Source organism: Balaenoptera ricei, chromosome 8 (assembly GCF_028023285.1).
Source record: "Balaenoptera ricei isolate mBalRic1 chromosome 8, mBalRic1.hap2, whole genome shotgun sequence".
In the NCBI taxonomy this organism is placed as follows: domain Eukaryota; kingdom Metazoa; phylum Chordata; class Mammalia; order Artiodactyla; family Balaenopteridae; genus Balaenoptera; species Balaenoptera ricei.
Window position 1 is genome coordinate 58,443,128 of NC_082646.1, and position 14,787 is coordinate 58,457,914.

Sequence of the window (14,787 nt, forward strand, 5' to 3'; positions counted from 1 at the left end):
GCTGTGTTCCTATATAATAGCAATAAATGTGTGGACACCAAAATTTAAAAATACAATACCATTTACAACTGCTTAAAAAAAAATCAAAGCTTTAGTTCACTTCCTTCTCAGTACCAAGTCAGTGATTTTCCTAGCAGAAGTCTCCAGAGATTGGTTCAAGATGGCGGAGTAGAAGGACATGCTCTCACTCCCTCTTGAGAGAACACCAAAATCACAACTAACTGCTGAACAATCATCAACAGGAAGACACTGGAACTCACCAAAAAAGATACCCCACATCCAAAGACAAAGGAGAAGCCACAATGAGACAGTAGGAGGGGCGCAATCACAATAAAATCAAATCCCATAACTACTGGGTGGGTGACTCACAAACTGGAGAACGCTTATACCACAGAAGTCCACCCACTGGAGTGAAGGTTCTGGGCCCCACGTCAGGCTTCCGAACCTGGGGGTCCAGCAATGGGAGGAGGAATTCCTAGAGAATCAGACTTTGAAGGCTAGCGAGATTTGATTGCAGGACTTTGACAGGACTGGGGGAAACAGAGACTCCACTCTTGGAGGGCACACACAAAGTAGTGTGTGCATCGGGACCCAGGGGAAGGAGCAGTGACCCAATAGAGACTGAACCAGACTTACCTGCTAGTGTTGGAGGGTCTCCTGGAGAGGCGGGGGGTGGCTCTGTCTCACCATGAGGACAAGGACACTGGCAGCAGAAGTTCTGGGAAGTACTCCTTGGCATGAGCCCTCCCAGAGTCCGGATTTAGCCCCACCAAAGAGCCTGGGTAGGTTCCAGTGTTGGGTCGCCTCAGGCCAAACGACCAACAGGGAGGGAACCCAGCCCCACCCATCAGCAGACGAGCGGATTAAAGTTTTACTGAGCTCTGCCCACCAGAGCAACAGCCAGCTCTACCCACCACCAGTCCCTCCCATCACAAAACTTGCACAAGCCTCTTAGATAGGCTCATCCACCAGAGGGCAGACAGCAGAGGCAAGAAGAATTACAATCCTGCAGACTGTGGAACAAAAACCACATTCACAGAAAGTTACACAAGATGGAAAGGCAGAAGGCTATGTACCAGATGAAGGAACAAGATAAAACCCCAGAAAACAACTAAATGAGGTGGAGATAGGCAACCTTCCAGAAAAAGAATTCAGAATGATGATAGTGAAGATGATCCAGGACCTCGGAAAAAGGATGGAGGTAAAGATCGAGAAGATGCAAGAAATGTTTAACAAAGACCTAGAAGAATTAAAGAGCAAACAAACAGAGATGAACAATACAATAACTGAAATGAAAACTACACTAGAAGGAATTGATAGCAGAATAACTGAGGCAGAAGAACAGATAAGTGACATGGAAGACAGAATGGTGGAATTCACTGCTGCAGAACAGAATAAAGAAAAAAGAATGGAAAGAAATGAAGACAGAGGCCTAAGAGACATCTGGGACAACAGTAAACGCAACAACATTTGCATTATAGGGGTTGGAGAAGGCGAAGAGAGAGAGAAAGGACCCGAGAAAATATATGAAGAGATTATAGTTGAAAACTTCCCTAACATGGGAAAGGAAATAGCCACCCAAGTCCGGGAAGCGCAGAGAGTCCCATACAGGATAAACCCAAGGAGAAACACACCGAGACACACAGTAATCAAATTGGCAAAAATGAAACACAAAGAAAAATTATTGAAAGCAGCAAGGGAAAAATGACAAATAACATACAAGGGAACTCCCATAAGGTTAACAGCTGGTTTCTCAGCAGAAACTTTACAAGCCAGAAGGGAGTGGCATGATATACTTAACGTGATGAAAGGGAAGAACCTACAACCAAGATTACTCTACCCGGCAAGGATCTCATTCAGATTCGATGGAGAAATCAAAAGCTTTACAGACAAGCAAAAGCTAAGAGAATTCAGCACCATAAAACCAGCTCTACGACAAATGCTAAAGGAACTTCTCTAAGTGGGAAACACAAGACAAGAAAAGGACCTATAAAAACAAACCCAAAACAATTAAGAAAATGGTCATAGGAACATACATATCAATAATTACCTTAAACGTGAATGGATTAAATGCTCCAACCAAAAGACAAAGGCTTGCTGAATGGATACAAAAATGACCCATATATATGCTGTCTACAAGAGACCCACTTCAGACCTAGGGACACACAGAGACTGAAAGTGAGGGGATGGAAAAAGATATTCCATGCAAATGGAAATCAAAAGAAAGCTGGAGTAGCAATACTCATATCAGATAAAATAGACTTTAAAATAAAGAATGTTACAAGAGACAAGGAAGGACACTACATAATGATCAAGGGATCAATCCAAGAAGAAGATATAACAATTATAAATATATATGCACCCAACATAGAAGCACCTCAATACATAAGGCAACTGCTAACAGCTATAAAAGAGGAAATCGACAGTAACACAATAATAGTGGGGGACTTTAACACCTCACTTAGACCAATGGACAGATCATCCAAACAGAAAATTAATAAGGAAACACAAGCTTTAAATGACACAACACACGAATGGACAGATCATCCAAACAGAAAGTTAATAAGGAAACACAAGCATTAAATGACACAACAGACCAGATAGATTTAATTGATATTTATGAGACATTCCAACCGAAATCAGCAAATTACATTTTCTTCTCAAGTGCGCACAGAACATTCTCCAGGATACATAACATCTTGGGTCACAAATCAAACCTCAGTAAATTTAAGAAAATTGAAATCATATCCAACGTATTTTCTGATCACAACGCTATGAGATTAGAAATCAATTACAGGGAAAAAAACGTAAAAAACCCAAACACATGGAGGCTAAACAATACGTTACTAAATAACCAAGAGATCACTGAAGAAATCAAAGAGGAAATCAAAAAAAACCTAGAGACAAATGACAATGAAAACACGACGATCCAAAACCTATGGGATGTGGCAAAAGCAGTTCTAAGAGGGAAGTTTATAACTATACAAGCCTACCTCAAGAAACAAGAAAAATCTCAAATAAACAATCTAACCTTACACCTAAAGAAACTAGAGAAAGAAGAACAAACAAACCCCAAAGTTAGCAGAAGGAAAGAAATCATAAACATCAGAGTAGAAATAAATGAAATAGTAAAAAAGAAAACAATAACAAAGGTCAATAAAACGAAAAGCTGGTCCTTTGAGAAGATAAACAAAATTGATAAACCATTAGCCAGACTCATCAAGAAAAAGAGGGAGAGGACTCAAATCAATAAAATTAAAAATGAAAAAGGAGAAGTTACAACAGACACCACAGAAGTACAAAGCATCCTAAGAGACTACTACAAGGAACTCTATGCCAATAAAATGGACAATCTGGAAGAAATGGACAAACTCTTAGAAAGGTATAAGCTTCCAAGACTGAAACAGGAAGAAATAGAAAATATGAACAGACCAATCACAAGTAATGAAATTGAAACTGTGATTAAAAATCTTCCAACAAACAAAAGTCCAGGACCAGATGGCTTCACAGGTGAATTCTATCAAACATTTAGAGAAGAGGTAACAACCATCCTTCTCAAACTCTTCCAAACAATTGCAGAGGAAGGAACACTCCCAAACTCATTCTATGAGGCCACCATCACCCTGATACCAAAACCAGACAAAGATACTACAAAAAAAGAAAATTACAGACCAATTTCACTGATGAATATAGATGCAAAAATACTCAACAAAATACTAGGAAACAGAATCCAACAACACATTAAAAAGATCATACACCACGATCAAGTGGGATTTATCCCAGGGATGCAAGGATTCTTCAATATACGCAAATCAATCAATGTGATACACCATATTAACAAACTGAAGAAGAAAAACCATATCATCATCTCAATAGATGCAGAAAAAGCTTTTGACAAAATTCAACACCCATTTATGATAAAAACTCTCCAGAAACTGGGCATAGTGGGAACCTACCTCAACATAATAAAGGCCATATACGACAAACCCACAGCAAACTTCATTCTCAATGGTGAAAAACTAAATGCATTTCCTCTAAGATCAGGAACAAGACAAGGTTGCCCATTCTCGCCACTATTATTCAACATTGTTTTGGAAGTCCTAACCACGGCAATCAGAGAAGAAAAAGAAATAAAAGGAATACAAACTGGAAAAGAAGAAGTAAAACTGTCACTGTTTGCAGATGACATGATACTATATATAGAGAATCCTAAAGATGCCACCAGAAAACTACTAGAGCTAATCAATGAATCTGGTAAAGTTGCAGGATACAACATTAATGCACAGAAATCTCTTGCATTCCTATACACTAATGAAGAATCTGAAGGAGAAAGTAAGGAAACACTCCCATTTACCATTGCAACAAAAAGAATAAAATACCTAGGAATAAACCTACCTAGGGAGACAAAAACCTGTATGCAGAAAACTATAAGACACTGATGAAAGAAATTAAAGATGATACCAACAGATGGAGAGATATACCATGTTCTTGGATTGGAAGAATCAATATTGTGAAAATGACTACACTACCCAAAGCAATCTACAGATTCAATGCAATCCCTATCAAATTACCAATGGCATTTTTTACAGAACTAGAACAAAAAATCTTAAAATTTGTATGGAGACACAAAAGACCCCAAATAGCCAAAGCACTCTTGAGGGAAAAAAGCGGAGCTGGAGGAATCAGACTCCCTGACTTCAGACTATACTACAAAGCTACAGTAATCAAGACAATATGGTACTGACAGAAAAACAGAAATACAGATCAATGGAACAAGACAGAAAGCCCAGAGATAAACCCACGCACCTATGTTCAACTAATCTATGACAAAGGAGGCAAGGATATACAATGGAGAAAAGATAGTCTCTTCAATAAGTGGTGCTGGGAAAACTGGACAGCTACATGTAAAAGAATGAAATTAGAACACTCCCTAACACCATACACAAAAATAAACTCAAAATGGATTCAAGACCTAAATGTAAGACCAGACACTATAAAACTCTTAGAGGAAAACATAGGAAGAACACTCTTTGACATAAATCACAGCAAGACCTTTTTTGATCCACCTCCTAGAGTAATGGAAATAAAAGCAAAAATAAACAAATGGGACCTAATGCAACTTAAAAGCTTTTGCACAGCAAAGGAAACCATAAACAAGACGAAAAGACAATCCTCAAAACGTGAGAAAATATTTGCAAACGTATCAACGGACAAAGGATTAATCTCCAAAATATATAAACAGCTCATGCAGCTCAAAATTAAAAAAACAAATAACCCAATCCAAAAATGGGCAGAAGACCTAAATAGACATTTCTCCAAAGAGGACATACAGATGGCCAAGAAGCACCTGAAAAGCTGCTCAACATCACTAATTATTAGAGAAATGCAAATCAAAACTACAATGAGGTATCACCTCACACCAGATAGAATGGGCATCATCAGTAAATCTACACACAACAAATGCTGGAGAGGGTGTGGAGAAAAGGGAACCCTCTTGCACTGTTGGTGGGGATGTAAATTGATACAGCCACTATGGAGAACAGTATGGAGGTTCTTTAAAAAACTGAAAATAGAATTACCATATGACCCAGCAATCCCACTACTGGGCATATACCCAGAGAAAACCATAATTTAAAAAGAGACATGCACCCCAATGTTCACTGCAGCACTATTTACAATAGCCAGGTCATGGAAGCAACCTAAATGCCCATCGACAGATGAATGGATAAAGAAGATGTGGTACATATATACAATGGAATATTACTCAGTCATAAAAAGGAACAAAATTGGGTCATTTGTAGAGACATGGATGGATCTAGAGACTGTTATACAGAGTGAAGTAAGTCAGAAAGAGAAAAACAAATATCATATATTAATGCATATATGTGGAATCTAGAAAAATGGTACAGATGAACCGGTTTGCAGGGCAGAAATTGAAACACAGATGTAGAGAACAAACGTATGGACACCAAGGGGGGAAAGCGGCGGGGGGTGGGGGTGGTGGTGGGATGAATTGGGAGATTGGGATTGACATGTATACACTGATGTGTATAAAATGGATGACTAATAAGAACCTGCTGTATAAAAAAATGAAATAAAATTCAAAAATTAAAAAAAACCCCAAAACTCCAAAATGCTAATGGAAGAAATCAAAGATGATCTAAATAAATGGAGAGACACACAAGACACACAGTGTTCATAGACTGGAAGACTGAACATAGTAAAGATGTCAATTTTTCACAAATTGATATGCAGGTTTAATGCAATTCCTATCAAAATGCCAATAAGATTTTAAATATAGACATTATTTTTCTAAAATTTATACGTAAAGGCAAAGGAACCCAAATAGAAAAAACAGTTTTGAAAAAGAAGTGAGAAGAATCAATCTATATGATTTGAAGAGTTATTTTATAGGTAGCGTAATGAATTATCAGAGAGTAGGACCGGTAGAAGAATAGACACCTAAATCAATGCAACAGAATAAAAAAACTCAAAAATACATCCACACAAATATACCCAAGTAATTTCTGAGAAAGGTGCAAAAGCAATTCAGTGAAGAAACAGCCTTTTCAACCAGTGGTCCTGGAGTAGTTGGACCTCTGTAGGTTAAAAAATGGACCTCAACCTACTCCGTACCCCTTACATAAAAATTAACTCAAAATAAATCATAAACTTAAATGTAAAACTATACAAAACTTTTGGTAAAAAACGGGAAAACCTAGGGTTAGGCATTGAGTCCTTAGCCTGCATGCCCAAGCATGATACGTAAAAGGAAAATTGATAAACTGATTTCATCAAAATTAAAAACTTTTGCTCTGTGAAAGGCCCTGTGAACAGCATGAAAGACAAGGTACAGACTGTGAGAAAATATTTGTGAGCCACATATTTGATGAAGGATCAGTATCCAGAATATGTAAAGAATGCTCAAAACTCAAATTAAAAAAAGAGAAACAATCCCATTAGAAAATGGGCAAAGACATGAACAGACGTTTCACCAAAGAGGATATATAGATGGTAAATAAGCACATGAAAATATGTTCAACATCATTAGCCACTAGGGAAAGAAGAATTAAAACCACAATGAGATATCAGTACATATCTGTAAGAATGACTAAAATAAAAAATAGTGACAACACCAAATGTTGGCAAGGATGCAGAGAAACTGGGTCACACATACACTGCTGGTGGGAATGTAAAATGGTAGAGCCACTCTGGAAAACAGTTTGGAAGTTGGGTTTCCCTGGTGGTGCAGTGGTTGAGAATCCTCCTGCCAATGCAGGGGACACGGGTTCGAGCCCTGGTCTGGGAAGATCCCACATGCCGCGGAGCAACTAAGCCCGTGCGCCACAACTACTGAGCCTGTGCTCTAGAGCTCGCAAGCCACAACTACTGAAGCCTGTGCGCCCTAGAGCCCATGCTCCACAAGAGATGCCACCGCAATGAGAAGCCCACATACCGCAATGAAGAGTAGCCCCCGCTCACCACAACTAGAGAAAGCCCACATGCAGCAACGAAGACCCAACGCAGCCAAAAATAAATTAATTAAAAAAAAAACAGTCTGAAAGTTTTAAAAAGAATGAAACATATGATTATCATACAACCTAGCAATTCCACTCTGGGCATTTATTCCAGAGAAATGAAAATTTATATTCACATAAAAACCTGTAAACAAATATTCATAGCAGCTTTATTTGTAATAGTAAAAAACTAGAAATAAAAAACTGGAAATCCAGATGTTATTCAACAGGTGAATGATTAAACTGTGGTACATCCATATCATGGAATACTATTCACAATAGAAAGGGTGAACTATTGATACACTCAACAACTTGTATTAATCTCCAGTGAATTATGCTGAGTGCAAAAGGCCAATCCCAATGGTTATATATACTGTGTGATTCCATTTATATAACACTCTGAAAATGAAAAATTGGAGAAATGAAGGGCAGATTAGTAGTTGCTAGGGGTTAAGCATAGGGGGTAAGGGAACGGGGTAGGAGGGAATTGGGTGTGGCTACAGAAAGACCACACAGGGATCCTTGTGGTGATAGAATTGTTCTGTATCTTGACTCTGTCAGTGTCAAATCACGGTTATGATATTGTACTACAGTTTTGGAAGACATTATCACTAGAGGAAACTAGTAAAGGGTACAGACAATCTCTATTATTTCTTACAAATGCATGTGCTTCTACAATTATCTCAAAACAAAAAGTTTAATTAAAAAAGAAAAAAACAGGGCTTCCCTGGTGGGGCAGTGGTTGAGAGTCTGCCTGCCAATGCAGGGGATACGGGTTCGAGCCCTGGTCTGGGAAGATCCCACATGCCGCGGAGCAACTGGGCCCGTGGGCCACAATTACTGAGCCTGCGCGTCTGGAGCCTGTGCTCCGCAACAAGAGAGGCCGCGATAATGAGAGGCCCGCGCACCGCGATGAAGAGTGGCCCCCACTTCCCGCAACTAGAGAAAGCCCTCACACAGAAACAAGGACCCAACACAGCCATAAATAAATTAAATTAAAAAAAAAAAAACTAAAATAAAAGGACATAAACTTTAAAAAAAAAAAAAAAGAAAGAAAAAAACAGGAACAAACCCATAAATCATACTATTTACTTACTGAGCATCTGTTATATGGCCAGGCCCTATGTCAGGTACTCACATGAAATACTTATTTTATTTTTCATGAACTCTATAAATATTATGCCTATTTCCTAAATGATCTTTCTGGAATACTGTTTCTCTGTGACACTAATAGTCTTCCTTGAGAGGTGTTCTGCAAAAAGGGTTCCTTAGTTAAGTAGTTTGAGAAACACAAAAACAATTATTTTCTTTTCTACTGTAGGATTTTTCAAGGCCTTTAATAAACTCATGTACATTATAAATATTCAAAAGGAGGCCGTCACACATAGCTTTCCTCAAATTTCTTCAATTTCACAACTACTGGTTTCACGTGATGCCTATTAACAACTTACTTAAAGAATTAGTATTTCTTGCAATATACCATAATAAATGTTGGGTTATAAGTTTTCTATCAATAGCCTTTCTGGAGTTGGGTTTTATGTGTTATTTCAGTTTAGGCTACAGATTTACCACCTAAGTATACTCTTTTGATGATCCAAACTACTTACCATGTAACAATATAAATAGATCGAACTACTAATGTGAAGACCAACATTCCATACATGACCTGAAGAAGAAAGGGAAAATGAAGTTAGTAAAATCATGATTCTTTAGCAAAGGAAGTATATTTTGCCTACAAAAATAGCCCTCCCAGTTAAATGTAAACATTTATTATCTTTCATTACATTTTAAAGAACAGATGTATAATTATATAATGAAGAGTTATACTAACCTTTGAGGAAACAGCCTGCTTGTGAATAATCAATATCAGAAGTCTCATGTCAATTTTAATTCTGAATGGTTACGTGAAATTTTAAATATCTGCTGAAACCTGAACAAATGCTGTATTTTTGCCTCATATTCCCTAGAGATCCTTTCCTTCTTGTTAGCTTCACTTTCAGCAAATGATTCTACTTCCCATCTTATAAATCTGAACTCTTTTAAACTCTCCTCCTAAGTGTTTCTGCATTCATATGCACCCTCTCCCTGCATTCTTTCTCCCATTCCTAGTTTCTAAAGAAAGAGGTGCCCATTTCTTCTTGACTGAGGTTAATCGACTCCCCTGTGTTCTTTATTCTATATGCTCCCACATCTTCCCAGACTTGGCTACAACAACTAACCTCTTTCTCTTCTATATTGACCACTGGATAGGTACTACTACCTGGAAACCTGAACCTAGTGGGAAAATTTAACTTTTAAAAGTGTGAAATATTAAATACAAGAAAACTGCATAGAATATAAATGTATAACTTAAATATTTATAAAGCCAATAGCTGGGAAAGTACCATTTAGGTCAAGACACATGTTATCTCTTCCCAGTCCAACCCTCTCCCCTACTCCTTAGAGGAAACCACTCTCCTGACTTTTATAATAAACACATTTTCTTGCTTTTATTTACGTGTTTACTAACTTAAACTGGCATCCTAAATATGAACTCCTAAATAAGTTTTTAAAATTTTAATTTTAATTTACAATAGAATAATGTTACATACATTTGTTTTTGTTTTATCTTTTAGGATTCAATTATGTTGTATACGTAGCCATAGTTCATTCATTTTTGATATCACATAAATAACTACCACAATTTATTTACCAATTCTTGGGTTGATGGACATTTTGAGGTTATTTCCAGTTTTCACTGCTATGAACATTTTTACGCATATATTCTAGTACACACATACAAAAGTGTCTCCAGGGTATGTACCTAGGAATGTAACTGCTGGGTCAGAGGGTATATTATTATCAAAATTACTAAAAATGTCAAACTGTTTTCCAAAGTGGTTATACCAACCTTTACTCCAACCAACGTGTATTCTGTTTCTTTTATGTCACATACTCAAAACATGATATAGTCAGACTTCTAAAGTTTTGTCAGTCTATGTGGTTTTTAATATGTATTTCTCCGATTACAGGTTGAACACTGTATGTTATGTTCACTGGCCATTTGATATCTGCTATTGTTCAAACCTATTTTTTTATTTGGTTGTCTGTCATTTTCTTACTTACTTGTTCCTGTTTTAACTTTAAAAAACTTTTAAAATTAAAATATAACACACAAAGTGCTCAAAACATAAACACTGTTTGAGGATTATCACAAAACAAATATCTTTGCAATTTTTGACTTCATAGGTCAAAAAACTGAACTTTGGCAGAATACCAAAAATCAACCTCATACCCCTCTCTCAAGTTCTATACACTTCTCTTCCCTGAGGTTTACCACTATGCTGACTTCTCACATTAGAGTTCAGTTTTGCCTGTTTTGAACCTCAATATACATGGAACTCCGTTTTATATACTTGTGTCAAGCTTCTTTTACTCAGTATTGTGTTTGTGAGCCTCATTCAACTTGTTATATGAGCTGTGGTATATCAGTGTTCATTGCTATCTAATATTCCATTATTTGAATATGTATATTTTATATATCCATTCTACTGCTGATGGACATTGGGGTCTAAGTTTTAGCTATTTATAATAATCCTGCTATACACATATATAACATAGGAAGAACACTCTTTGATATAAATCACAGCAAGATCCTTTTTGACCCACCTCCTAGAGTAATGGAAATAAAAACAAAAATAAACAAATGGGACCTAATGAAACTTAAAAACTTTTGCATGGCAAAGGAAACCATAAACAAGATGAAAAGACAACCCTCAGAATGGGAGAAAATATTTGCAAACGAAGCAACTGACAAAGGATTAATCCCCCAAATATACAAGCAGCTCATGAAGCTTAATATCAAAAAAACAAACAACCTAATCCCTAATCCAAAAATGAGCAGAAGATCTAAACAGACGTTTCTCCAAAGAAGATACACAGATTGAAAGAATGCTTAACATCACTAATCATTAGAGAAATGCAAATAAAAACCACAATGAGGTGTCACCTCACACGGGTCAGAATGGCCATCATCAAGAAATCTACAAACAATAAATGCTGGAGAGGGTGTGGAGAAAAGGGAACCCTCTTGCACCATTGATGGGAATGTAAATTGATACAGCCACTATGGAGAACAGTATGGAGGGTCCTTAAAAAACGAAAAACAGAACTACCATATGACCCAGCAATCCCACTACTGGGCAATATACCCTGAGAAAACCATAATTCAAAAAGAGTCATGTACCACAATATTCATTGCAGCACTATTTACAATAGCCAGGACATGGAAGCAACCTAAGTGTCCATCGACAGATGAATGGATAGAGAAGACGTGACACATATATACAATGAAATATTACTCAGCCATAAAAAGAAACGAAATTGAGTTATTTGTAGTGAGGTGGATGGACCTAGAGTCTGTCATACAGTGAAGTAAGTCAGAAAGAGGAAAACAAATACCGTATGCTAACACATATATATGGAATCTAAAAATACCAATGGTTCTGATGAACCTAGGGGCAGGACAGGAATAAAGATGCAGATGTAGAGAACGGACTTGAGGACATGGGGAGGGGGAAGGGTAAGCTGGGACAAAGTGAGAGAGTAGCACTGACATATATACACTACCAAATGTAAAATAGATAGCTAGTGGGAAGCAGCTGCATCACACGGGGAGATCAGCTCGGTGCTTTGTGACCACCTAGAGAGGTGGGATAGGGAGGGCGGGAGGGAGACGCAAGAGGGAGGGGCTATGGGGATATATGTATACATATAGCTAATTCATTTTGTTATACAGCAGAAACTAACACAACATTGTAAAGCAATTATACTCCAATAAAGATGTTAAAAAATATGTGTGTGTGTGTGTGTGTGTGTGTGTGTGTGTGTATATATATATATATAATTTTTGGTGTACATGTTCAGGGATTTCTACTGGGCGTATGCCCAGGAGCCAAGCTGCTGGATCATAGCATATGCACAAATTCAAGTTTAGTAGTTTTTACAAACGCTTTTCCAAGGTGGTTATACCGATTAACACTCCCACGTGCAGTGTATGAGTGTTGCTTAATATCCTTGCTAGTCAGCCCTTGGTACTATAAAGTCTTTTTTATTTTAGCCATTCTGTTGAGTATGTAGTGGTATTTCATTGTGTTCTCAATTTTCATTTCCATGATGACTAATATAGATTGAATACCACTTCATATGTTTATTGGCCATTTGGATATAATCTTTTGTGAAATGTCTCATCCATTTTTCTACTGGGTCTCCTACTTTTTTTTATTGGTTTGTAGGAGGTCTTTACATATACTAGTCTTTGCTTGATTATACGTGTTGTGAATATCTTATTCCACTCTATAGTGTTATGTGTTCACTCTCGTTATTTTGTCTTTTTATGACCCTAAATTCTTAATTTTAAGATTAAATTAGTGTTGTCTGTGTCTTGTAATAATGGTATAGCTATTTAATTTAGGTATTCTTTAATGTCTGTAAATGTGTTTTATAATTTCTTCCATATATAGGTCTTAGACATTTATGCTAGATTTACTCCTAGGTACTTTATAAATATTTTTAGATGGTTATCATAAGTAGTAATTTTTAAATGTCATTTTCTACCTGTTTGATGCTATTATATATAAATACAACCATTTTTTTGCAAACTGCTTTTATATAATGTGACTTTACCTTTTAAAATCTCTTCTAATAATTTATTTGTAGAGTCTTTAGGTTTTCCCTATATACATTTGTATATCACTTGTGAATATTTACAGTTTTGTCTCACCTTTTTAATTCAATAATTTTCACTTCTTTTTCTTGCTTAACTGAGTGGGCCTGGTCCTCCAGTAAAATATGAATAGAATTGGTGATAACAAGTACTGCTATCTCATGCTCAGTCTCAAAGAGAAAGCTTTCAATGGTTCATCACTAAGTGTTACACTGAGTGTAGGATTAAAAAAATATTTTTTTTAATAATCTTTATCAGATTAAGAAGCCCTTTTTTATTTCTAGTTTGCTAAGAGTTTTTAAAAATCATGAATTAATATATTTTATCAAATACTTTTCTGTATCTCTTGAGATAATCATATAATTTTTGTCCTTTAATCTTTTAATATAATTTTCTAATACTGATTAATAGTCTAACCAACTTGATACTCCTGGGATATATCTAATTTAGTCATGATACTTTATCCTATTTTTGTTTATATTGGCTGATTTGGTTTGGAAATATTTTGCCTAGGACTTCTGCCTGTTATTTTAACTCTTTCAAACTCTCCTTACTGGTATTAAAGTTTTGCTTGCCTCATACATGAGTTGGAGAGTATCTCTTCTTTTTGTTCTATTCACTATGAGAATCTGCGTAAGACTAGAATTATTTCTTCTTTTAATGTGTGGTAAACATTCTAGCAAAGTCATATTTGCACACAAATTTCTGACTACTGATTGAACTACTTTTCATTGTTTATAGGACAATTCAGGTTTTGTATTCTCTAAGTTTCTACAGGTTATACTTTTTTAGGAATTTGTCCATTTAAAAAAATAAAAATGAAAAATGTAAATTTATTGACATAAAGTTGTTCATATATTCAATTAACTTTTTAATGTCACCAGGACTTGATGTGATATCACTTTTTCATTTCTTCTTTTTTTTAATATTTATTTATTTTTTGGCTGCGTCAGGTCTTAGTTGCGGCACATGGGATCTTTCGTTGCGACGTACGAGCTCGTTAGCTGTGGTGTGCGAGATCTCACAGTGCACGGGCTCATTAGTTGAGGTGCACAGGCTCTGTAGTTGTGGTGTGTGGGCTGCAGAGCACATGGGCTGATTAGTCGTGGCACGTGGGCTCTCTAGTTGTGATGCACGGCCTCAGTAGTTGTGGTGCGCAGGCTTAGTTGCCCCGTGGCATGTGGGATCTTAGTTCCCCGACCAGGGATCGAACTGGCATCCCCCGCACTGCAAGACGGATTCTTAACCACTGACCACCAGGGAAGTCCCTTCATATCTGATATTGTTTGTGCTTGCCTTTTCCCCTCTTGATCAAATTCACCAAGGGTATGTTAATTTTACTTGTCTCTTTAAAGAAGCAACTTTTGGCTTTGCTGATTCTCCCCATAGCATATTTGTTTTCTGTTGTATTCCTTTTTGCTTTTATCTTTCACTTCTTGAAATATACATTATATCTTTCCTTTTTTAGCCTTTTTATTCTGGTACACACATTTTAAGGCTAGATATTTCCCTCCAAATACGAATTTTGCTGAATCCAAGTTTTTTTTTTTAATGTAGCCATTCTTT

The 14,787-nt window shown here is 36.7% G+C and overlaps 1 protein-coding gene across 2 annotated transcripts in view; it reads right to left on the reverse strand.

Annotated features, from left to right (window-relative positions):
* ACER3 (alkaline ceramidase 3) overlaps window positions 1-14,787 on the reverse strand; it is a 197,902-nt gene that overhangs the window by 33,958 nt on the left and 149,157 nt on the right. For both annotated transcript variants that reach the window (XM_059930750.1, XM_059930752.1), the window contains one exon: window positions 9,125-9,183. In XM_059930750.1, coding sequence (XP_059786733.1) covers window positions 9,125-9,183 — 59 coding nt within the window. The remainder of the gene's footprint in view (window positions 1-9,124; window positions 9,184-14,787) is intronic.